The following is a 23,997-nucleotide window of genomic DNA, read 5'->3' on the forward strand; positions in this document are numbered from 1 at the left end:
CTTTTCTCTTTAGGTACATGTATATAGACAAGACACCCAAATATCCTAAGGTGGCTGATAACTGGTTTTAGTTTAGTAAATACTTCCTCAGGAGTTTTATCTTCAAGATGAGAGTGAGGACATCTGTTTTGTATATACACAACAGTGTTAGTTGCTTCTGCCCAAAGATTGATATTTAGATTCTGATCAAGAATCATGGCTTTGGCAACTTCTACAATTGTCCTATTTTTCCTCTAAGCTACCCCATTTTTTTGAGGATTATAAGGTATTGTTAACTCCCTCTTAATCCTTGAGTTTTTACAAAAATCTCTAAATAATTCTGATGTGTATTCCCCCCCATTATCAGTCCTTAGGGTTTTGATTTTGTTACCTGTGTAGTTCTCTGTCAGTGATTTAAACTCTTTAAATATTAAGGATCTCTTCTGATTCTTTACACTTCAGAAAGTAGATCCAAGTTTTCCTAGAGTAGTCATCAACAAAAAATACATAATACAAACATCCTCCTAGAGAGGGAGCGAACATGGGTCCACATACATCAGAATGAACTAACTCGAATACTTTGCTTGTTTTTCTAGTACTATTATGGAAGGCACCCTTGATATTTTTACCTAGGGCACATCCCTTGCATGCCTCTGAATGATATTGCTGCAACTTAGGTAAACCTATGACAAGGTTTCCCATAGATGACAAAGCTCTATAATTCAGGTGGCCTAGTCTTCTATGCCAGACCTCATTTGCATTTGTTGCTTCATGAATTAGGGCTAGGTTGGGCTCTGTGCACAGCTCATACAAATAGCCTCGTCTTTGACCAATGACTTTAGCTTTCTTGATGGAAGAGTTTCTCAGCCAAGCCAACACCTTGTTCTCCATGAAGGTTACTCTGTATCCGTTATCTTCTAGGGCTGATATGGAGACTAGATTTCTCTTGATGCCGAGGACATACAATACTCCTTCAAGTTGCAATGATGTGCCTGTCTTCAGTTTGATGGTGCAGGAACCAATTCCTCTAATTGGATGTGAGAAATCATCTCCGATGGTTACTTCCTCTTCATTATCCTTTGTCATGGAGTCTAGCACTTCTCTAAACTTTGTAATGTGTCTGGATGAACCACTGTCGATCACCCAGGAGTTAGATTTATTTGATGCATGGCTTTTAAGTGCTGAGTAGAGGACATAGTTTTGGGAGTCATCTTCTCTTTTAGATTTTCTTGCTCTGGCAAATGTGGCTTGTTTGGCTCTCTCTGGACATTTTGCAACAAAGTGTCCGAACTTATCACACCTATAGCATTGAATATGTGATAGGTCTTTCTTTGAAGTGTTCTTGCCTTGATGACCCTTCCTCTTCCTAAATTGCTTCTTCTTGGTTGTCTTATTTGTGCTAGTATTTAGGACTTGAAGGTCTTCATCTATGTTCTTTTGTTTTATTCCCATCTTGTTCAATCTTGATTCTTCTCGAAGACAATCGTCCCTTAGTCTTTCAAACTTAGGATATTTGGACCTCGCACTGATGCCTTGGACGAATGTATTCCATCCACTAGGCAACCCATCTAGAGCAATGAGTGTTAACTCTTTGCTTTGGATCTCGTAATCCAGAGTTGCTAGTTCATCTCTTAGAATTGATATCCACATAAAGTAGGTGTTGATTGTCTCCCCCTTGTTCATGGTGATATGATTTATTTCTCATTTTAATGCCAGAGTTCGACTTGCATTTGATATCTCAAATGTGCTTTCAAGTGCTTTGAACATTTTATAGGCTGTCTGATGTTTTCTTATGATGGACATTATGTTGTTTCTCACCCCATCAACTATTATTTTGATTGCTTTTTCATTTCCTTCAATCCATGCGGTTTTGTCAGGTTCATTTTCAGGTTGATCATTTTTAGTTTGAACAAATGAATCCACTTTGTTCTCCTTTAAGATCATTTGGATTCTGAACTTCCAGGCTGAAAAATCATCGCCACCTCCGAGTCTGTCTTCGAATCTGATTGCGCTGGCCATTGGAGAAATGTGATGTAGTATATAATCTTGTTCTTAAATTATTCACAAAATTGAATAGCCTCAAGTTCGATCAACTTGGCTCTGATACCATGTGAAGTTATATTCAATTGCAATAAAAGAACTATTATATATATGTGATAATATTGTCTAATATTTTATTGTTTCGTTTGTAGGTTGAAGGAGAGTGATCATTTACGTTTTCTATGTCTTCTCCAAATGATTCATATCGGGCGTTATATGATGGATGTCTTGACCGGTCATGTCATTTAGACATGACTGATCAAGGCACCCATTGATTGGTGCCTCTTCATAGTGCACGTCCCGATCTATGTTATGTGTGGTAACTAACATTAATAATTAAACTCTTGTTCGAAGCGGTGTTTAGTTAAGATGCTTTGTTAATGGCCCGAAAAGGTTTATGAACTAAACTCGATAACAACAGAATTCTATATGCTATCGAGTTAATACCCCGATAGCATTAGATTGACGCTTAACTATGTTAAGCACGTCGTCGATCTAATCCTTCTTTTATCAATGTCAATATCATAATCATGATCAATGTTGTAATCCGATAAACATATTCAGTTCGGAAAGCATAAATCAGATAGCATAATCAAAACAGAACAAAGGAGATTAATAGGTTAGGAGAGTCTTATCTTGTAGAAGCTACTAATGCATTAACACCCATAGTTCCGGTAGGGCCACCACCTACTACAGCTCGCCATTCTACGTAGGTAGAGGTAGTCGAGTTGGTGTAGCATCCTGTAGAGCTGGTTTGGCCCACTAGTGGCAAGGAGGAGATACCTTCACGGATGGGCCTTCAGGACGAAGGTGTAGGGAGGACGTAGCCTACTGCCATAGCACAATTTTTTACTGAGATGGAGGGGGCAGTTCAGCGGTTGGTAGCCTCCATAGTTGAGGAATCCATTGTTTAGCCAGCCTTGGAGAGCCTACGTGAGTTTTCTACTACGGGGGTAGGAGAGGCATTCTAGAGGTGCTTTGAGGCACGGGGATGGCTGACCATAGACCTACCTGAGATGAGAGCAAAGTGGCAGTTTCAGGAGGTGGCCGGAGAGAGTCAAGTGCAGACTTTGGTGAGACAGATTAAGCAGGCTGTGCGGGATGGCTATTATCGATTCCGGGAGGCTTAGTTCCAGGCAGATAGAGCTGCAGAGCTGGCCGCTCGCATCCCATCGTTGGAGATGGAGTTGGCCCAGCAGCAGGCCCGAGCCAGCTATACGGAGGAGGTTATGGACATGGTGAAGAGAGAATTGAGCTTTGTGAGAGTAGCACTGGCGGTTGAGTCAGAGATGAAGACCACAATAGAGACCCGCGTTACCAGCCTTGCGACAGAGTTGGAGGCGAAGCACAAGGAGCTCATGGAGGCTGTATTCAAGGTGAAGCGGTCACGAGAGCACCAATTGATGGCCGAGCGGGACCTTGCTTATCGAATTGATCAGGTGATGTGGTTGCCGGGGCAGTTGGCTTCAACATCAGCGGCCCCTTCTTCAGGGACGCCCTCTTGCCCTCCCCAGTGATTTGTTGTTTTGGGTTTCAGTTTTGCTTGTACATCATTCCCATTTTGGTTGTCTGTCGTCTGCAGACGACATTTCTTTTTTGGGGGGGATGATGTTGTTAGGTAATTAAGCTTTGAGGTAAATTGTGTTAGCATCGGCAGTTAACCTGTCGGTTGTCGGCAGTTGGCACCGGGTAACTGACTGACTCCTTTATATTGTATCTGTTTCCAATCTTTGGACATGCTATTGTAGTCGAACATATTGCTATCATTGTATGTACTGGCTTATTATGAATCAATAGAACACTTGTGAGTTCCATATATTCTGTGTACTTCTGTCATTTATGCAATGTCTTAACCTGACACCCTACAGGGAAAACATTTCACACTTGTCTTCTCTCTTCAGCAACAACAATCACAGTCTCAAGTCATCATATTTAAACTTGAGCTTTCCCGCCAAGAATCAATTCAAACTTGGGGCGGTTAGGGTTTCCCTCACCCGACAAAATCTGCATGAAATTTGATCCAATCTGTCTTGGATCGATCACCTATACTAGAGGAATGCATCTGTACACGTTTTCCATTATCTAATGCATACTTGCTAAAGATAGCAATCTCGTACATGATTTGCTGCCTTGAAATCTGTCAACTCATAAAAAGCCCAGCTGTTTCCTTCTTGAGGTCTTCTTGCAGTCTGATTTCTTTGCTTCGATCTAGGCACCAACTACTCCCTGATCATTCTCTGTCATTCTTCTTTCTTCGAGCCGCATCAATTAGTTACCATCCCGTGATTTTTGGCCATTTCATTAATGTCGACTAGTTGTTTCAACAACCATGTCGATGGAGGCATCACCGACCTTTGCATGTTTGCCACCTCAGCTCCATATGGCATCACAATGGTCATACACTTAGCTCACCGACACAAAGTCGGTTTACACTTGAACATTCAGCAAACTTATACCGGTACAAGCCTTTACCAGTGAGACCTTCTTCTTTTGCTAACCGGTAGTGCACACTACACCCGTAGCCCATCTTCACCTCCGGTGATTTGTGATTACTTTTAACATTCTACCTCTTCATCATAAACAGGCAGCCAACCTCCAGACCGGTTTATGCTCTACCGGTTATCACTCAACATGCTCACACACACATGCATCTCACCTCATACCGGTGAAGTCACTGATAGTCTCAATAACTACTTGTCTTCCACCATACCGGTACACTCTTCTTCATACCGGATGACATACCTCTACCGGTAGCCTACCTACAATACCGGTTGACATCAATGACAACTCAATGCCAACACTCATTGGTACTTCAATGGTTGTGGTATAAAATTAATGAAGTCTTTGAAAAGATAAATTTCACGTTTTGTTGTTGGGATCGAAGTTTGGCCAGAAAAGTTATGTTTGGACACCATGTTATGAAATAAGGGTTTTGCTGGATGAGTTTGGATTCTTTGAAGGTGTTGAGCATTTTGGTATTGCTAGAGTTGAGATTGAAGCTTCTATTTTAGTGTGGGATATTTTTTTGAAGGTTTCTTATGGGTTTGGATGCCAATGTCCTATTGCTGGTCATTGTGGCATGAGATTTGCTAGGTGTTTGACTTTGGAAACCTTTGGTTTGCATTGAAATGGGACCTTGTTGCAGTTTTTGTCATTGATGTCAAGGGTCAGTTGATGAGTTTCAAAAAAGAGGTTTGGTTTTTGTTTGAGCTGGTTGCCTACTTGTTTGAGCTGGTTGCGTGCTTGCTTGAGCTGGTTGCCTGCCTAGTTGAGCTACTTGTTTGCTTGGTTGAGCTTACTAGGTGTTTGGTTAAGCAGCTTGAGCTGTCTGGTTGCTTGCTCCAGCTGCTTGGTTGGTTGGTTGAGGTGCTTGGGTGCTTGGTTGAGCTGGCTGGTTGTGTGCTCCAGCTGCTTGTCAGCTGCTTCCTTGTTTGCCTCATCAGATTCATTTGCCAAGTCACCAGTTGATTGATTTCTTTTGACTTTATTTAAATAGGGTGGCTTAGTTAATTTGGCATCGCATATTTTAGTCATTGTGTGATTTATTTGTTAGTAGCAATGGTGGCTCTTTTATTTCTTCATGCTAGTGGATGAGTTTCTCTATACGTGGTAGGAATTTTTCAACGTATGCTGCATGACTTATATTGGCTTTTGTTTCTGTGTGGATAGAATGATGGTTAAAAGATTCTGTGAAGTATCGTGGCCTCTTATGGTTGACAGAATTTCAACGAAACATTTTTTTCTTTAATAAAATGTATCATGGGCTGGTGGTTAAGAAAAGGTTCGATGAAACTTCTTTAGTATTGATGGCAGAACCTTCTTCCATTTTTTCCTTGTATGGGTGGTAATTTAGAAAGACTTTGATGGACTCGTGTCTTTGATACGACGAAATGTTTTTGGACATGGGTGTTACCATTATGAAAGATAATAAAAGGAACACAGGTTCTAGAATGATGCGTTATAAATGGGAGAGCATCATTGTTTTTCTTGTAGCACACAGTCAAAAAAATCTCAAGGAACTGTGATGTCTTTTTCTTCCCTTCTTGTTTGGTTAACACAAAGATTACTATTACGTGGTGATTGCTTTGAGACCATTTTTTTTGGGTCTGTCGGAAGTAGTGAAAAATGATGTGAGCTTCAGTTTATTGGGTATTATTTGAATATCTTTTAACAGAATGGACGATGATACACACTAATATTGAGTGCTCGATTTTTTTTAAAAAAACATCTGTGCTGGTAGCTTATGGCAGCATCCTAGAAAACGTTTCTGCTTCTTCTGCATACATGGACATGTATTGATTTGCTCAAAAATAGATTATGGTGGTCATTTTGATTTAGTTTGGGAGTTGAGTGTAATGTATGAGGAACGGAAGTTTTTTTTTGAAAAAGAGGTGTGCTATTGTCAAGTAGTGTTGCTGGGAACTACGGATAGTTTTCATGAAGGTTGAGCTGTGTAAAAAGAAAAAGAAGAGATTGCTGTAGGTACTATGCCAGGGAAGTGATATTGTAGTTTTTTTTTTCAATACAGACAAAAATGTATTTAGGTAGGTTGTGAATGAAGAAAAGCGTGTACTTGAAAACAGTAAGCTATGGAGCCAAACAGATGAAATTCAGAAGTAATGTTTTTTTTGGATTGATATAATGGTGCTGTGCATTTTGTGAAGGGTGTTTTCTTCAGGTTTAGAATTTTTGTTTGAGTTGATGTTGAAGCTGAAGTTGGTACTCTCTATTGTAATCTGGGTCAGTGCCCATTTATTGTTATCGAAAGCTTTTGTGCCTTGGTTTTTTACCCGTAATGGTTTTCCACGAGAATTTTTTTTTGTTTGCTCTTTGTTGTTTGATTTCTCAAATTTCATGTTGTTTCATATGTGGGAAGTTTAAAAAAAATACTGATTCACTCACCCACCCCCGCCCCCCTCACAGTATTTTCTGTGTGCTTTTCAGACCCGCTGTAGATTTATGAGTGCTGCAATATGTATTTTCAGAACTGAAATATTTGTGAAAGGTTCATCAATATTTGTGTGATTGTGAAGTGCAACTTGTTATTCTTTTTGCTGTTGTTGAATATTGGAAACTGTGTATGAAATGAGCATATTATTCTTGGAGTTGCTGCTGTTCATGTCCATGTACTACAGTTTTGTAATAGAGAACTTTTCAGATTGAAGTTCAGATCTGTGCAATATTTTTTTAATCAACTCAAGTTCACAATTTCATTTATTTGATGCATTATATTTATGCTCCCATAACAGATAATATTGTGTAAGTCTTGCCATATCTTGGTTTATGTAAAGAGACTTTTTATTCTTGCTGTTATCTATTTGTTTGAGTGCATTGCAAAGTTGAATGGTATTTCTGCAAGATAAAACAAAAATAAATAGGAAACCTTTAAACAGTCAATCACCATAAGGAAGTAAACTGTTCGACGAAATTACTCTGTTGGGAAAAGTGAAAATTTGGGCAAGATTACTCGGGATCTTTCATAAACCCTCATGTCCCACTAAAAGGTGTATGGCCTGATGGAGTAAGAGTATGATCAGCCGTAAATGCCTCAAAATTCTGCTTACAAGCCTTAGATAAATTTGTCCACAATTTCCCTTACAAAATTTGGAATTATAAATGTGAATCCTCAAAGCAATAAGCTCCTGCATAGTTCCTGTGTAGAGCCACCTGCAAATCCACGAGGAAAGATCTGTCACTTTAAAAGTGGATGTCCTCTGTTAAGGTTTTCATCCTCACAAAGCCCGTGGAAGAACGCTGTTCAACCTGCAATATTTCTTCATAAATTTCTCAAGCATAAGTTGCAAATGAGCCCCCAAAAGCTCTTTTATTTCCCTTTCTCCAATTCCAACGCCCCTCTTGGGAAACTAAAAACACTTTTATCATTTTTTAAGTCCTCTTTATGTCCCCTTGCTGTCCATTTAAGCTACTTTTAATATATAATAACATTAAGTTAAATATTTAATTTAGCTTTATAGCTTAAAGGTAAATAAAACAATATCCTCTGATAAAAAAATATCACTGACTCAATATTAAATCCATCCATGGACCACTCCAAGATGAAACGATGCCATAAGTTCTCCATTTCCATGGTGGGAAGTTGGGAACCATTCATGATGAATGCTTGTTGGCTCGAATCATTCCTTACCTTTTGTATAGTCACCAAAACCAGTTGTGCTCCTTTGTTTTTGTTGATGATTTATAGCTTCAGTCGGATAAAATTAAATGTAAAATTGGCCTTAAGGCCTTCAACATTTAATTATATATATCATTATGTTATTTATTATTATTATTATTAAATTGATTAAATGTATATCGATTAACAATAATATTGATAAACACCGATTAATATATATATACCGGGTTGCATATTATTTCGGGCTGCATATTATTATATTGGGATACATATGATATATCGGGTGGCAGTATATTAGTCACCGATAGTTATCGGTGTGTTAGTCTACACCGATAGTTATCGGTTGTCAAGGCTAACACACCGATAACTATCGGCTGTTAGCGTTGGGTAAACAGCGATGGAGTTCGGTTATAATCCTACTCCACACCGATTGGCATTTACGATAACATGCATTTGTTAGTATAAACAAAAAGGCACGATCAAGTAATGTCTTGATCGGTCATGACCGATCAAGGCATTGCTTGACCGTGCCCCATTTGTTATATACTTATAGTGAGTGGCATTCTTGAGATAGGACATAGAAAATAATAAATGCTCCTCTCACCTGCCATACAAACGATTATAGTCAGATTTATATTTTAATCAGTAATACATAGAACAAGATAGATATTAATTCTGATCCATAAATTTAACATGGTAGCAGAGCCAAGTTTCCTTCTATAAAGCCTAACCGCCTGAAGGAAGATCTGATTAAGATCAGATTGATATCTCCTTGAAAGTTTGTATTATAAAATGACGAATGGAATTAGATTCGAAGACAGACTTGAAGGTGCCTCAAACTATGATTCATGGAAACTAAGAATGATGTTGGTACTAAGGAAGAATGAGTTAAAAACAATAATGGAGAATCCTTCTAAACCTGATGGAAAAGACGAACATAGTTAGTGGGAAAAGAACAATATTAATGCAATGGAGTTATTAGTAGATGGACTAAAGAGTCATCTACTACCTATCATTACAATGTTAGGTTCTGCATATGACATGTTCAAAGCCTTGAAAGACATGTTTGAGATTAACAACACGAGCAAAATCCTCACACTAAAAAATCAACTGTCTAATATTAAAATGAGTAAAGAAGAAACTATCACTTCATATTTTATGAGGATAACAGAATTAAGGAACCAGCTCTCATCAATTGGTCACATTTATGATAATAAGGAGCTAACTATGATAACTCTAAATGGGCTCCCTATCTCATGGGAAAACTTTAGACAAGGAGTTAGTGCTCAATCCAAAGTTCCCAAATTTGACAGACTAAAAGTTGACTGCATTCAAGAAGAGTGTAACCTAATATCAAGAGGAATCATGAAACCCGTTGATGAAGATGTTCAAGTTCTAGTCTCTAGTTTGAAAAGGAAAAAGGACAAAAAGACATATGGTAATCGATCATTCAAGAAGCCTAGAGACTCCTCTAAAGTACAATGTTTCATATGTGACGAATATGGCCACATTGCAAGAACTTGTCCTCTCAAACTTAAACTACAAGCATCCCTTGCTGAAGTTAGAAATTCAGACGTATGTTCAGAAAATATGTTCTCTAGAAGAAACTCAAGATACCTTGTGATTGAGAGGGAGCTTACTAATAAAGATTAAGCACTTTTGAGGTAAAAATTGTAAATATTAATTATTTTATGGGCCCTGTGTAAATCATAAGGAAGTGACAACTTCCAAATGATTTCCACTTGTATTTTTGAGGTTATTGGAAGGTGACGATCTTACAATAACTCAAGATTGTGGATAGAATCGCCGACTGAGGCAATCCATGTAAGAGCTTGTGGATAGAATCGCTGACTGAGGCAATCCATGTGAGAGCTCATGGATAGAATCGCCGACTGAGGCAATCCACGTGAGAGCTCATGGATAGAATCGCCGATTGAGGCAATCCATGTGAGAGCTCATCGATAGAATCGCCGACTGAGGCAATCCACGTGAGAGCTCATGGATAGAATCGCCGACTGAGGCAATCCACGTGAGAGCTCATGGATAGAATCATCGACTGAGGCAATCCATGGGAGAACTCATGGATAGAATTGCCGACTGAGGCAATCCACACAAGAGCTTGTGGATAGAATCGCTGATTGAGGCAATCCACACAAGAGCTTATGGATAGAATCGACGACAGAGGCAATCCACCCAAGAGTTTGTGAATAGAATCGCCGACAGAGGCAATTCACATCTTGAAACTATGGTCCCAAGATAAACATCATACGATTTATGAGTATTGCTCCCAATACCTTTTATCCTCCCTAGCTAAGAGGGAGTGTTGATGATTTATAGCTTCAGTCGGATAAAATTAAATGTTAAATTGGCCTTAAGGCCTTCAACATTTAATTATATATATCATTATGTTATTTATTATTATTATTATTAAATTGATTAAATGTATATCGATTAACAATAATATTGATAAACACCGATTAATATATATATACTGGGTTGCATATTATTTCAGGCTGCATATTATTATATTGGGATACATATGATATATCGGGTGGTAGTATATTAGTCACTGATAGTTATCGATGTGTTAGTCTACACCGATAGTTATCGGTTGTCAAGGCTAACACACCGATAACTATCAGCTGTTAGCATTGACAGTCACCGATATACTATCGGCTGTTAGCGTTGGGTAAACAGCGATGGACTTCGGTTATAATTCTACTCCACACCGATTGGCATTTACGATAACATGCATTTGTTAGTATAAACAAAAAGGAACGATCAAGTAATGTCATGACCGATCAAGGCATTGCTTGACCGTGCCCCATTTGTTATATACTTATAGTGAGTGGCATTCTTGAGATAGGACATAGAAAATAATAAATGCTCCTCTCACCTGCCATACAAACGATTATAGTCAGATTTATATTTTAATCAGTAATATATAGAACAAGATAGATATTAATTCTGATCCATAAATTTAACAGTTTTGTCATCATGTGTATTGATGGTTATTGTCTAACCAACCACACACTTTAAAGAATTGATAGGAATTATATAACGATAAAAACACATTCAATAATATTCTTCTCTTGAGAAGAATTTTAGGAAAATTCCCTAAAAAAACCTCTTACAATGTGCATGGTGCTTATTAATAAAGTTTTGCACAAGCAACTTGGTAAGTTGTGCAACACTCCAAGTCCTACAAATAAATCTGCTTTTGATGCTCACTTTTATTTTTTTAATTCCGATGGAGATTTTGGATGCTTTTTTCACCTTTTCTATTTAAAATTACAATTTTACATTATTCAGAAATAAATTATCTTTCAGCAGGTTTGTAATTATTAATTCTAAAAGGATTTGAATATATAATCATGTGTAAAGGCTAATAATAGAAATTTGCACATTTTTATAACATATTAATTCTAGAAAGAATGGAATACATTTAATCATGTGCAAAAGTTAATAATAACTAAAGTTTTCACACTTGTATAATTCATTAATTTCACAAAGAAAAATAAATTTCATTGTACAAAGACTAATATTGTTTGAAGGAGACTCTATCCTTAAATGCATAATTAAATTTTCCTATGCAACTTTGGCCGACTTGAATTGATGTTCCCCCTAAGTCACAAGAAAATGCACAAAGATCCTATCATGAAGCTGAATTTCAGTCTATTTCCTTATCCATTGGGCAAATGGACTAGCTGAATACCATATTACAACCACTAAAAACCATATCTAAACCGTATTTGAAGCATTTTAAAACCATGTATGAACCATAGTTGTTATCACAAACCCCATTTCTGAATGCCTAAAGCTTTCAATTTTTGAAAAAATACAACCCATGTTTTAAGTTAACCCTGATTGCCCCTATAGAAAGTGTTATCCCTATATGGTGACAACACTATCAATCTTTTGAATTCTAGCATATATACTATTGAAGCTTTGGTACTTTGACTACTTACTACTTTCTTATATTTGTTTAAAACGATCTGGGGTTTTGGATGTAAGGGTTTTTGTCATAAATTTTTCACAGATCATGAATAAAAAAACTTCTTTATTTTTAATCATCAACTCTTATATTTGTTGTCAATTGAATTCCCTTTGCATCTACTTGATTAATTCTTCTGGTCACACATTCGTCTTTGGCAAAATTGATCTAATCATTAACAGATTTTTTGGTACAAAATTATTCTGAATTGACAATATTTCCAAAATTTCGTAGAAATCTATTGCAAGTATAATGCATATACAAATTATTTTATCCATAAAATATCTATTTCTTATATAAAAATTTAGAACTTTCCAGTCTTGGTATTTGCAAAAAAATATCTGATTTTTAATTTTTTTGATTGTCTATGGGACACTACATTCTACATGTTAGTCATGTCTTTTATCTTGAAAATTTTCTGGTTGCTTTAATGTGTTTTACATTATCACAGACAAATTGGGTCTGAGTCATGAGTGCAATGCATATACTGGTGAATGGAAGAACATAATCTTTTAAAAGTTTTTTCAGGACATAAGTAAGCTTTGTTTAATTTCTGCTTGTGAAATTGTTATGTTGACTGACCAAATAATTTATGTGGTAGGTACCTTAAAATGCTATCTAAGGCGACTGAAGAGAACATCGTGTTGGATGTCACAAACTTCTATGATTACTTTTTCACATCTGCTGATGAGTGCAAAGCCAGGGTTACAATCACTCGTCTACCTTACTTTGATGGAGACTACTGGCCTGGTGCTATCGAGGATATGATTTTTCAGCTCGAGGTTGGTGATGAGAATTTTAGGAAGCAACAAAAGAAATCAAAATCCAAAAGAAACACAACAGATTGGATCTCTCATGGTGCTCCACAAACTGGATTGCCAGACAGTTTCCCAAAGGATACTCTACTAATGCAGAAAGTAAATTTTCTTCTCATTTTCATATATTGTGTTCTGGATGCTTGTCTTGTCTTTGATACACATACCAAATTTTCTACTCTGGGATGTTAATGATTGAATTAACTTTGCTACTCATTGCTAGGTTGGTGTTTGTGACAGCTACAGGAATCTGCCTTAGCAATGAAAGATGATTTCATTATGGTTCATATGCATCATTCATGCAGTCATTGTCGCCTGTTCATCTTGTCAGGAAAACGATGGGTTTGCAACCAGTGTGTTGATTTCCAGATCTGTGACAAGTAAGCACAATACTTCCTGCTTTAGTTGAAGTAAAATTATCAACTTTGTTATGATGACTATATGAAATGGATCAGGATGTATACTAAGTTGCACGTGCATTTACCTTAATCTTTTTTGTGTCATGGTTATTTCCTGGTAAACTTCACTTCTACCTTCTCATTGGCAGTAAGTTGAGATAATCTTCACCATCAAAAAACTATTTGGAAGAGTCTATAGCTTGAAAATCATATACAATCATCGCATCAAACATCAGGGAAAATTTTAGTGGTGATATGTAGCCAAATGATGATTTTTTGCATTTTGGTGTCTTGAAATTGGTGAGTTGTATGTGTTTTGCAGCTGCCCTCAGTCCAAATTTGATAGAGTTTTCTTGTCTCCAGGATATAATTGTGCCAGCTGAGATGTATTAATTTCTTAGAATAAACTTTGATTGCTTTGAGTTTAATCCAATTTGGGCCCAATTGCCTGAATATGATTGGACCGATTTTTATTGTAGGTCCAGCCTAGCATTGTCTCTATCAAAATCATGGTTCATTCACCCCCATTATGACAAGAATGTCTTATCTTTTTTGTTGTAATTGCCTGCCATTTTATATAAACTTTTCCACAATTTGACTTCATCACCCTCACAATCATCAGTAATTTAGGGAAAATGTTGTGTGATTGTCCATGCAATAATAGCTAATTTATGGAAAATGAGAGCAACCGCTCATGCGAGTATAGCTGATAAGTATATATATAAATCATTCATTTCATTTGTTTCTCACATTATGATTTCCAAATTCACACATGATCAATCCACATTCCACGTGTTATTGTGAGACTTCTGACCATCCCCGAGGCACTGCAGTGATATTTGTTTGCTTTGGGAGAATTAAGTGTCAGACACGAGGATACTTCCTTAAAAGATTGCGAATGGAGTAAGTGCAAAACTGCAACTCAACTCTAGTTAGTAATGTTAAGATATAGCCCTCATGAATCTAACTAATGGTAAATCGGTTATTATCTGGAGAGTGATATATTAACAGAGCATACAGTTTGGAAATTAAACATAAACAAACTAATTGTTATGAACGGTTGCCTCCGTAGGGACATGTCCATACGTGGCAACGAATGGAGTAAGTGCAAAACTGCAACTCAACTCTAGTCAGTAATGTTAAGATATAGCCCTCATGAATCTAACTAATGGTAAATCGGTTATTATCTGGAGAGTGATATATTAACAGAGCATACAGTTTGGAAATTAAACATAAACAAACTAATTGTTATGAACAGTTGCCTCCGTAGGGACATGTCCATACGTGGCAACTGCCACGTATGGACATGTCCCTACGTAGGCAACCTTTCCTCTTGTATTTAAACCGGATTCAATGATGGAGACGATCAATAACTCATCAATAACTCACGGCAATCAGTCTTCCAAAATCGCTGTCATTTTTCTTCGATCCATATTTCACAACATGGTATCAGAGCCAGGTTATTAAGAGAATAAATTAGACAGCCATATTACTCATAAGCATTTATCGGAAGTAAATAACAAATCAACGCAGAGGCTATATACGCAGAGGATATATCCGACTAAGAAAATATTCAAAATGTCAAGTAATATGAGAGTGGAAGATAGACTCGAAGGAGCCTCCAACTTCGTTTCCTGGAAGATACGAATCATTGCCATTCTTGAAGAACTAGAATTAGAGTCTTACATAGAAGAAAATCTAGACATGCCAAATGATGAACCAGAGAAATCTACCTGGAAAAGGCGTAATAATAAAGCAAAGAAAATAATTATTGACTCAGTCAAAGATCATATTCTTCCATCTATAGCTAGACTGCCTAAAGCATATGAAGTATTTAAAACCATTAAAAATACATATGAAGTTAACAATGCGAGCAGAATGTTAACCTTGAAACAACAACTTTTAAACATAAAGATGAATAAAGATGATACAATATCTACATACTTTTCAAGGATATCTGAAGTAAAAGACCAATTACAAACTATTGGAAATGAGGTAGATGATCAAGAAATCTCTCTCATAGCCCTAAGAGGATTACCAATTTCATGGGAATCCTACATTCAATGTATTAGCAGAACACCCCCCTTACCCAAATTTGAACAACTTAAGGAGTGCATTCAAGAGGAATCTCGACTAATCTCAAGAGGATTAGGGACAAATAAAGAAGGAGAAATCCAAGCACTTAATACAAATACCTTGAACAAAAAGAAAAAGTTCTCCAAACGGAAGAGAGGAAATAAAAACCATCAGAAAAGAGATATGTCTAAAATTCAGTGTTACAAATGCGACAAATATGGGCACACTCATAGGAATTGTCCAGAAAGGAAGAAAACACAAGCTACTCTAGCCGAAGTCAAAGGAGAAAACTCACTTTTCTTCTTAGCCCTATCATGCGAAATAAATACAAATAAAAACACTTGGGTCGTAGACAATGGAGCATCAAGGCATATAACTGGATTCAGAAATCAGTTTGAAACACTTAACGAGCACTCAAGTGAAGAGGTTACTATTGGAGATAACTCCACATATCCTGTGGAAGGAATTGGGACCTGTACTATCAAACTAAGAAATGGAGTATCTCTACAATTAAAGGATGTTCTGTTTGTACCTGGAATAAAAAGAAATCTAGTCTCAATCTCAGGCCTAGCTGATCAAGGATATCGGGTTACCTTCAATGAAGATAAAGTTCTACTCTGGCCTAAAAATACAAATATCAAAAATGCCATAACAGTAGGTTCAAGAGATGGTAGCCTATACAAACTATGCAGTGATCAAAAGGAAGCACTAAATCTTGAAGTTTCAAATAATAATGAATTATGGCACAAAAGATTAGGACACCTAAGATATAGTGCCCTATCCAACATAAAGAAGATTACTTCAGGACTGCCCCAACTAAAATCTGAACACACAGGCATTTGCAAAGGATGTGCCTTGGGAAAGAATGTGAAAGTTTCTTTTCCCTCAAGTGAGCACAAATCAAAAGTTATTTTAGAACTAATTCACTCAGACCTATGCAGTCCCATGTCAACACCATCCCTAACTGGATCCTTATACTACATAATCTTTGTTGACGACTACTCTCGAAAAACATGGATATATTTTCTAAAGTGCAAAGACTCAAATGAAGTACTATCTAAGTTCAAAGAATTCAAGGCACTAGTAGAAAACCAGTCAAGGAAGAAAATTAAGGTGTTAAGATCCGACAATGGGGGAGAATATACATCTGACAACTTCAAAGACTTTTGTAATTTTGTTGGGATTAAGAGGGAGTATACTGTACCATATAATCCACAATAGAATGGAGTAGCAGAAAGAAAGAACAGAACCATAATTGAAGTAGCAAAAGTCATGATGCATGACCAAAACTTACACACTTCATTCTGGGCAGAAGCTTCAAATACAACAGTCTACATTCAAAACAAGATGTCCGCACTCAGTTCTAGAAAACATAACTCCTGAAGAAGCTTTTACAGGGAACAAACCAGACTTAAGTCATTTAAGGATATTTGGCTGTCCCGTATATATACATGTTCCTAAAGAAAAGAGGACAAAACTAGAACCATTCGGAAAAAGAGGTATCTTCATTGGCTATAGTGAAAATACTAAAGGATATCACATTTACATTCCAGGAAAAAAATCTGTTGAGATAAGTAGAGATGTAAAGTTTGCAGAAAACATCACTAAAGAAGAAGAAGATCACATAACTGAGATTGAGAGGGAGAATATCATAGAAAATTCCAAACCTTCAGACACTGAGAGGGAGGACATCATAAGAGCTTCTAAAACTTCTTGTTGATGAAAATATTGAAACACTCAATAACAAGAAAAGACCTCTATGGGCAAGGAAAATGATTGAAGAGAATAATGTAGAACCAAATGAAATTTCCAAAGAAAATAAGAGAACAAGAACTCTAAAATGTTATGCTGCACTTCTAACCGAACTCACAAATGCTGAACCAACAAATGTCAGAGAAGCCTTATCAAAACAGGCTTGGAAAGATGCTATGGTTGAAGAATATCGATCTATACTAAAGAATGATGTTTGGGATATAGTGCCTAGACCAAAAGACAAATCAGTTGTCTCATCCAAGTGGTTATTCAAGATCAAATATGCATCTGATGGCAGCATTGAAAAACATAAAGCTCGCTTTGTGGCCAAGGGATTCTCTCAAAAAGAAGGAATTGATTATGAAGAGACATTTGCCCCAGTTGCCCGGTATACGTCAGTAAGAACAATCATTGCAATTGCAGCATCCAAAGGATGGAAAATTCACCAAATGGACATAAAGACTGCCTTCCTAAATGGTTCAATTGAAAAAGAAGTATATATAGAACAACCAGAAGGATTCACCATACGTGATAAAAATTGCTATGTTTGTAAACTAAAGAAAGCTCTCTATGGGTTAAAACAAGCACCTAGGGCCTGGTATGCAAGGATAGACAACTATCTCTCCAAGAGCCTAGCAAATCCCAACATCTACTTCAAGGCTTCAAATGGCAATATGATTATATTGGTCCTTTACGTGGATGATCTTTTGATAATAGGAGAGGATAATCTCATTGAAAAATGTAAGCAAGATCTGGCAGCAGAATTCGATATGAAGGATCTAGGGCTTCTACATTATTTTCTGGGATTAGAAGTATGGCAGAAGAAAAACTACATCTTCCTAAATCAAGGAAAGTACACCATAGATATTCTAATTAGATTTGGGATGATGGAGTGTAAGCCATTAGCTACACCAATGGAAACTAATTTGCACAAGCTGAAAATTGAGGCAGAAGATTCAAAACCTACAGATCCCACACTCTACAGACAAATCGTCGGTTCACTCATGCATTTGGTAAATACTCGTCCTGATATCTGCTATGCTACAAATGTATTAAGTCACTTCATGTGTGAACCTAAGAAGATACATCTAATGGCTGCTAAACACATTCTAAGATATTTACGAGGCACAATCGGACTTGGCTTAAAGTATGAAAATGTTGAGATTCAACTTGAAGGATATTTTGATTTTGATTGGGCTGGAAGTACCACTGATCGTAAAAGTACTACAGGGTGTTGCTTTAGTCTTGGTTTTGCTATGATATCTTGGTTCAGCAAAAAACAGTCAGCAGTTGCACAAAGCTCCACCGAAGCAGAATATATGGCAGCCTCCATGGGAGCTCGTGAAGCGGTATGGCTAAGAAAGTTATTATTTGGATTATTTGGAAAGACTTTGAATTCAACAATAATTCACTGTGATAATTAGAGCTGTATCAAGCTCTCAGTAAATCGAGTTTTTCACAATCGATCCAAACATATTGAGATCCCTTATCACTACATAAGAGATATGGTAGATCGAAACGTCATAAAACTAGTGTACATTAGTACTGAAGAACAAAATGCTGATATCTTCACCAAGCCACTTGCAAGATTGAAGATAGAATACTTCAGAAGTAAACTTGGTATGACTAGATTATAATTGAGATTATTAGGATGAAATTCCTACCATGTGTAATTTGTTCATGAATAAATAAATAAAATGTATATTGCAATATTCTAACTGTGTTCAAGAAGATGACGATCTTCTTATGTTTAAGGTTACTATTTCAAGGTGACGATCTTGACAATAGTTGACCTAAGTGTCAAGATTGACTACATTAAGTTGTTGTCCCCGACTATGCCAGATATCTTGATCCTAAAGTATGTGATCATCTCATGATTGACTTCTTAAGTGATTGTCCCGGACTGAGTCGGATATCATGATATTGAGTTTATTGTCATGACAAGACTATATTAAATGTTGTCCCGAATTGTGTCGGAAGTCATGACAGAATATGCTCCCAAGAAAATTACTTAGATCCACTCCTGCTAAGAGGGAGTGTTAATATATAGCCCTCATGAATCTAACTAATGGTAAATCGGTTATTATCTGGAGAGTGATATATTAACAGAGCATACAGTTTGGAAATTAAACATAAACAAACTAATTGTTATGAACGGTTGCCTCCATAGGGACATGTCCATACGTGGCAACTGCCACGTATGGACATGTCACTATGTAGGCAACCTTTCCTCTTGTATTTAAACCGGATTCAATGATGGAGACGATCAATAACTCACGGCAATCAGTCTTCCAGAATCGCTGTCATTTTTCTTCGATCCGTATTTCACAACAAGTAATTCTTGGTGAGTATCACAGAAATGTTATACATTATTCTTAATTTGCATTACAATTTGTATTGTGTATTGTGTGATTAACCTTTATAACCCTATTAGTGTGTTTCTCTAGTAGCCAAATTTTCTTCTTCTTTTTGTTTCCACATCAGCAAAATAAAAATGTAAGCATTGCATATCACATTCATAGCTCGCAAACATTATTTTATATTGTAACATTCCATAGCATTGCATAACACTTTGCAAGGCCATGGTGTGTCGTGTAACACCCTAATGCCACAAGGCTTGTGTAATATTTATTTAATAGTTTGTAACATTATTCTCTATTGTTTAATATTCCTTATCATTAAGTTACATTGTGCACGGAGTTGCCTAGCATTGTGTAAGACCATGATATTTTGTAACACAATTTATTATTTTTTAATAATTTGCAACATTTTCATTTATTTATAAGATTTTGTCCTATTGCACATGTCATGCCCCTGTCCTGTGAACCAAATTGCAGCTTTAATAAATGAAGTTTAGGCAAAGAAATTAACAAAATATCAAAGAGGGCCAACCTCCCAAAAACCCTAGGCAATATAAATTCCAAGAGGCAGAATCGAATCAGATAGAGAAGTCAGCCGATCAAGGAAGATGAGACAAACATCTTCAACAATCAATTAAAGGAAATATCAGTACCAATCAAAGAAGACAATATTAAGCAATAAGAACGAACTGAGATCAGGCACATACCAGATCAGACCCAGACTTATCATACATAACATATAACAGCCCTGTTAATTGTCTTTGTGGGCCAAGATTTAGGGCAATCCAATAAGGGGACATTACAATTTGTCTCAGAGCCTTGTTCCTGCGAGCCTGAGGGGCAAAAATCAGTGTTTCAAACACCTTTAGGTTAGGTGATGAAGTACACATGTAGGACATGAATATTGAATTGAAATCTCAGAATAAACATCAAACCCAGCAGTAACCAGCAAAAATATTACCTTACATTCCATTTTCAAGAGGAACAATGTCAAGGACAACCCTTCACACCTGAATGGGAATTCACTACGTGAAGCAAGCTACAAAAGATGGATAGACATTGATTGAGTAATAAGGATATGTCGAGAAACAGTTAGTAGAGTCCAGATTCATGTTCTTCTAAGACAAATAAATATTTCAGCTGCCTGGATTTCAGCATTGAACCCAGAATAATTAGCAAGCCCAATTTGGATTGTAATTGGAGTAAAGTGACAAAAGAGCACATACTAGAAATGCAATTTTTAGATGTCTGTAACAGCATGTCGTTTGGAATAAAGATACTTTATAACCTATCATGGCTCATTTGGTCTTTCAGTTGTTGTATGACAGCATTAGTTCAAAGTTCAAAATTCAAAGGGGAGATCTCATTTGACAAGAGAACCCCTCTAAGGGAGTAGATAGCTCACAAAGGTTCCACCAGAATCATTGGCAGATGGCAACAATAAAATAGTGGTAAAAATATTGTCATAGTTGAAAAACTTGGACTTGGCAATGACTCGGCTGGCCCAAAAATTTTAAAAACTTGTGACTCACCAAAAAACTTGGGAAAAAATTGGCAATAACTTGGCATATTTATCGAACACCTGAAAATATATAATTTCTTAAAATATTATAGACCGAAATTTGAGTTTAGTGCATATCATAGACCAAAATATTATATAAATTGCAAAGTTTCTTATCAATGAAAACTATAAATCGTTTGAAGTGGAATCCTTGGTTGCATTTTGTCATGTAGAAATGAGTGACATTTTCAAATAAGGTTGTATATGTTTTTGGGTCATTTGAATTTTGTATAGAGCACTTGCATTATTTAGAGGTTGTCAATACAAAACAATATATATATAAAATTTGGAAAATAGTAAAACAATTATACATTTATCTTTAATTATAAAAAATAATAATATAATAAATAAAAATAACAAAAGACATGGTTAAAAATTGAAAAAAGAAACATTTCAAAAACTAAACATCATTTCATAGTTTATATCTATATAGATACAAAATGAAGTTTAATTTTAAATTTTCTTTTTTAGTTTGAAAAAAAAAAACATATTCAACTTGTAAATGTTTTTAGATTTTAAAAAGAATCAATACTTAGATTTTTTAAATTTAAAAAACAAACAAAATATTATACATTCTTTTTTTTTGATAGGTAAAGGTTACTTTATCAATAATTAAATTAGCATAATTACAGAAAGAGTTCACCAAAAACACCAACCAAATCACAGCTTTGCACTAGGGCCCCAAAACAAATTGACCACCCACAGGGGAAATAACAGATAGTAGCACCACCCTTGACCCAAAATACAAAACAGATTACAAGTCGCGAAGGCCTCCTGAACCCCAATCATTACAAAGCGAAGAGACAACCCCTGAGAAACAAAGACAAAAATTGACTACACCAGCTCGTAGCGACCATACCAAAACCAACGAGAGCTGAGGGAAGACTCAAGCATCCCGAACCATCAAAGAGGAGGCCACCACTTTGTCACCTCTACTGGAAGACACACCCGCTCCCTCCACCACCTTCAATTGCTTTGCACTCTTTGAGCCTAGTGGACGACCACGCTTCCTCCTCGACACCTCGTGTGATCTCGTCTCACCTTGTGAAGCCACCTCCAACTCCTCTTGGTGCACACAATTCTCCACCATATGCAGATAGTTCTTGATCTCCCCTAGCCCAATTTGGGCCGCCACTCTACAAACCTCCTTATCCTGATTTACACCCCATAAGAAGAAGGTCACAGAGGAGGGATAGCATCCTCAACATGCATCCAATCACCACTAGGAGCCAATAAACCTTCTCCAAGCCGAGCAAGCATCAAGAACGATGCCAATCCCAAACACCATTCCTCCCAGATATAGAGCGAAACCAACCAAAAGACCTCATCCTTAGAACAAATTTCCAAGCACCATGCCGTGAACATGGAGGCAATATTGGCATTAGTGCGATATCTAAAAAGACTCCCCAAGCACCATAGACACCCAATGAATGAATTCTTTGTCTTTAAATTTGAATACCCTCTTCAGCTGGTCCACTGTTACCTTGCCCCAAAAAGCCACCATGGGCTTGAGTGTTTGTAGAGAGAAATTGGCTTGCATCTTTACTTACCATCGACACCACAGCCCCCGATGATCACGCAACACCTAGAACACACCACAAACTTCTCTAGCATGCCAAACAAACACAACAAAGCCCACCACCTAACTAAACTACACATGTTGTGCGAAGCAAGAAACATCGGCAATCCACTTTGGATCATTAATGCCCAATAGTACTACCTATGTACCATCCAACATGGCCAAACTAGCACCCACTCTGTCATCTCGGGAGTGCACCCTAATCTTCTCTTCAATCTCCACATTTAACTCCACTGCCTGCTTTGAGAGTACGTTTGCCTCTATATTGCCCAATAGACGAATGTGCGTGATTTTGAACTCCTTGAATGAAAATAGAAGTTCTTGAGTTGCCTTCACCACCTTGTCAATCTTCCAATTATCCGAGCCACCATTAATTATTGTGTCAGTGATAATCTGTGAATCACCTTCCAAATGGATTAATGGGGCCAAATTTTTTTTGCTAGGTTGACTACAAGAAGGGCCGCACTAGCCTCTACCACATTGTTAATAACTAATCCGAGCTGCTGCTTACAGCATGCTAGAACACAACCCCAAAGGGGCCAAAATTCCCTTGCGAAGCCTCATCGAAATTGATCTTGATCCAACCATAATTAGGAGCTTTCCATTCCACCTTCTCGTCTGATGTTTGAGGATTAACCCGCCTTGGCCCATTAATATGCCAAAATATTATACATTATTATAGAGTATGGAAAATTAGAAAAACAAACAATATTTTAGGTTTATCAAAATAACCCATACTCTGTTTAATTTGTGGAAGGTTTGTTTTCAGCAGCAAAACCCAAAATTTTCTTGTCCCGTCGTGCCCTAAAATTTGTAATGTGTGTCTCCAAATGACCTTAAATCGTGCATCCAAAATGATGTAAATCGTTTTCATCTTTGTTTAGGCGAGTTTTTTAGCAGATTTTGGAGAAAACCCACGTGTTTTACACGAGTTTTTTGTAGATAATCATGGTAAGTTTTGGAAAAAATTGTCGGCATGTTTTTGTGTGAGTGAGTCACCGCCAATTTGGGCTTGCAAGTACTTGCGATTTTTGTGAATTATTCGCGATTTTTTCATCTATGGTCAAAACGGGCATCAAGGAATAATCACCAAGTTGCTATGCTAGAATCAAAATGGAAGGTCTAAGACTCTCTCACACACACACACAATGTTTATGGGTCCTTCCCTTGCACCCCTCGGGTCTTGGTCTAGTTCGAACCAGGTTCTAGTCTTGGTCCAGTCCTCTGTGGGTTCGGCTTGGATGAACTTAGGCAAACCCGAACAAAATTTCACCTCCAGATGTGTCCAGCCAATGAATTCTCAATCTCTA

At 37.0% G+C, this 23,997-nt stretch overlaps 1 protein-coding gene across 11 annotated transcripts in view; it reads left to right on the forward strand.

Moving 5' to 3' along the window:
• The window catches only part of LOC131030400 (histone acetyltransferase HAC12), a 175,323-nt gene that overhangs the window by 89,768 nt on the left and 61,558 nt on the right, over positions 1-23,997 (forward strand). For 9 of the 11 annotated variants that reach the window (XM_057961221.2, XM_057961222.2, XM_057961219.2 and 6 more), the window contains 2 exons: positions 12,748-13,063; positions 13,202-13,341. In XM_057961221.2, coding sequence (XP_057817204.1) covers positions 12,748-13,063; positions 13,202-13,341 — 456 coding nt within the window. Of the gene's footprint in view, positions 1-12,747; positions 13,064-13,184; positions 13,342-23,997 lie in introns of all 11 variants that reach the window. The other 2 variants (XR_009102895.2, XM_057961217.2) reach the window with 2 other exon arrangements.

This window comes from Cryptomeria japonica, chromosome 7 (assembly GCF_030272615.1).
Source record: "Cryptomeria japonica chromosome 7, Sugi_1.0, whole genome shotgun sequence".
Lineage (NCBI taxonomy): Eukaryota > Viridiplantae > Streptophyta > Pinopsida > Cupressales > Cupressaceae > Cryptomeria > Cryptomeria japonica.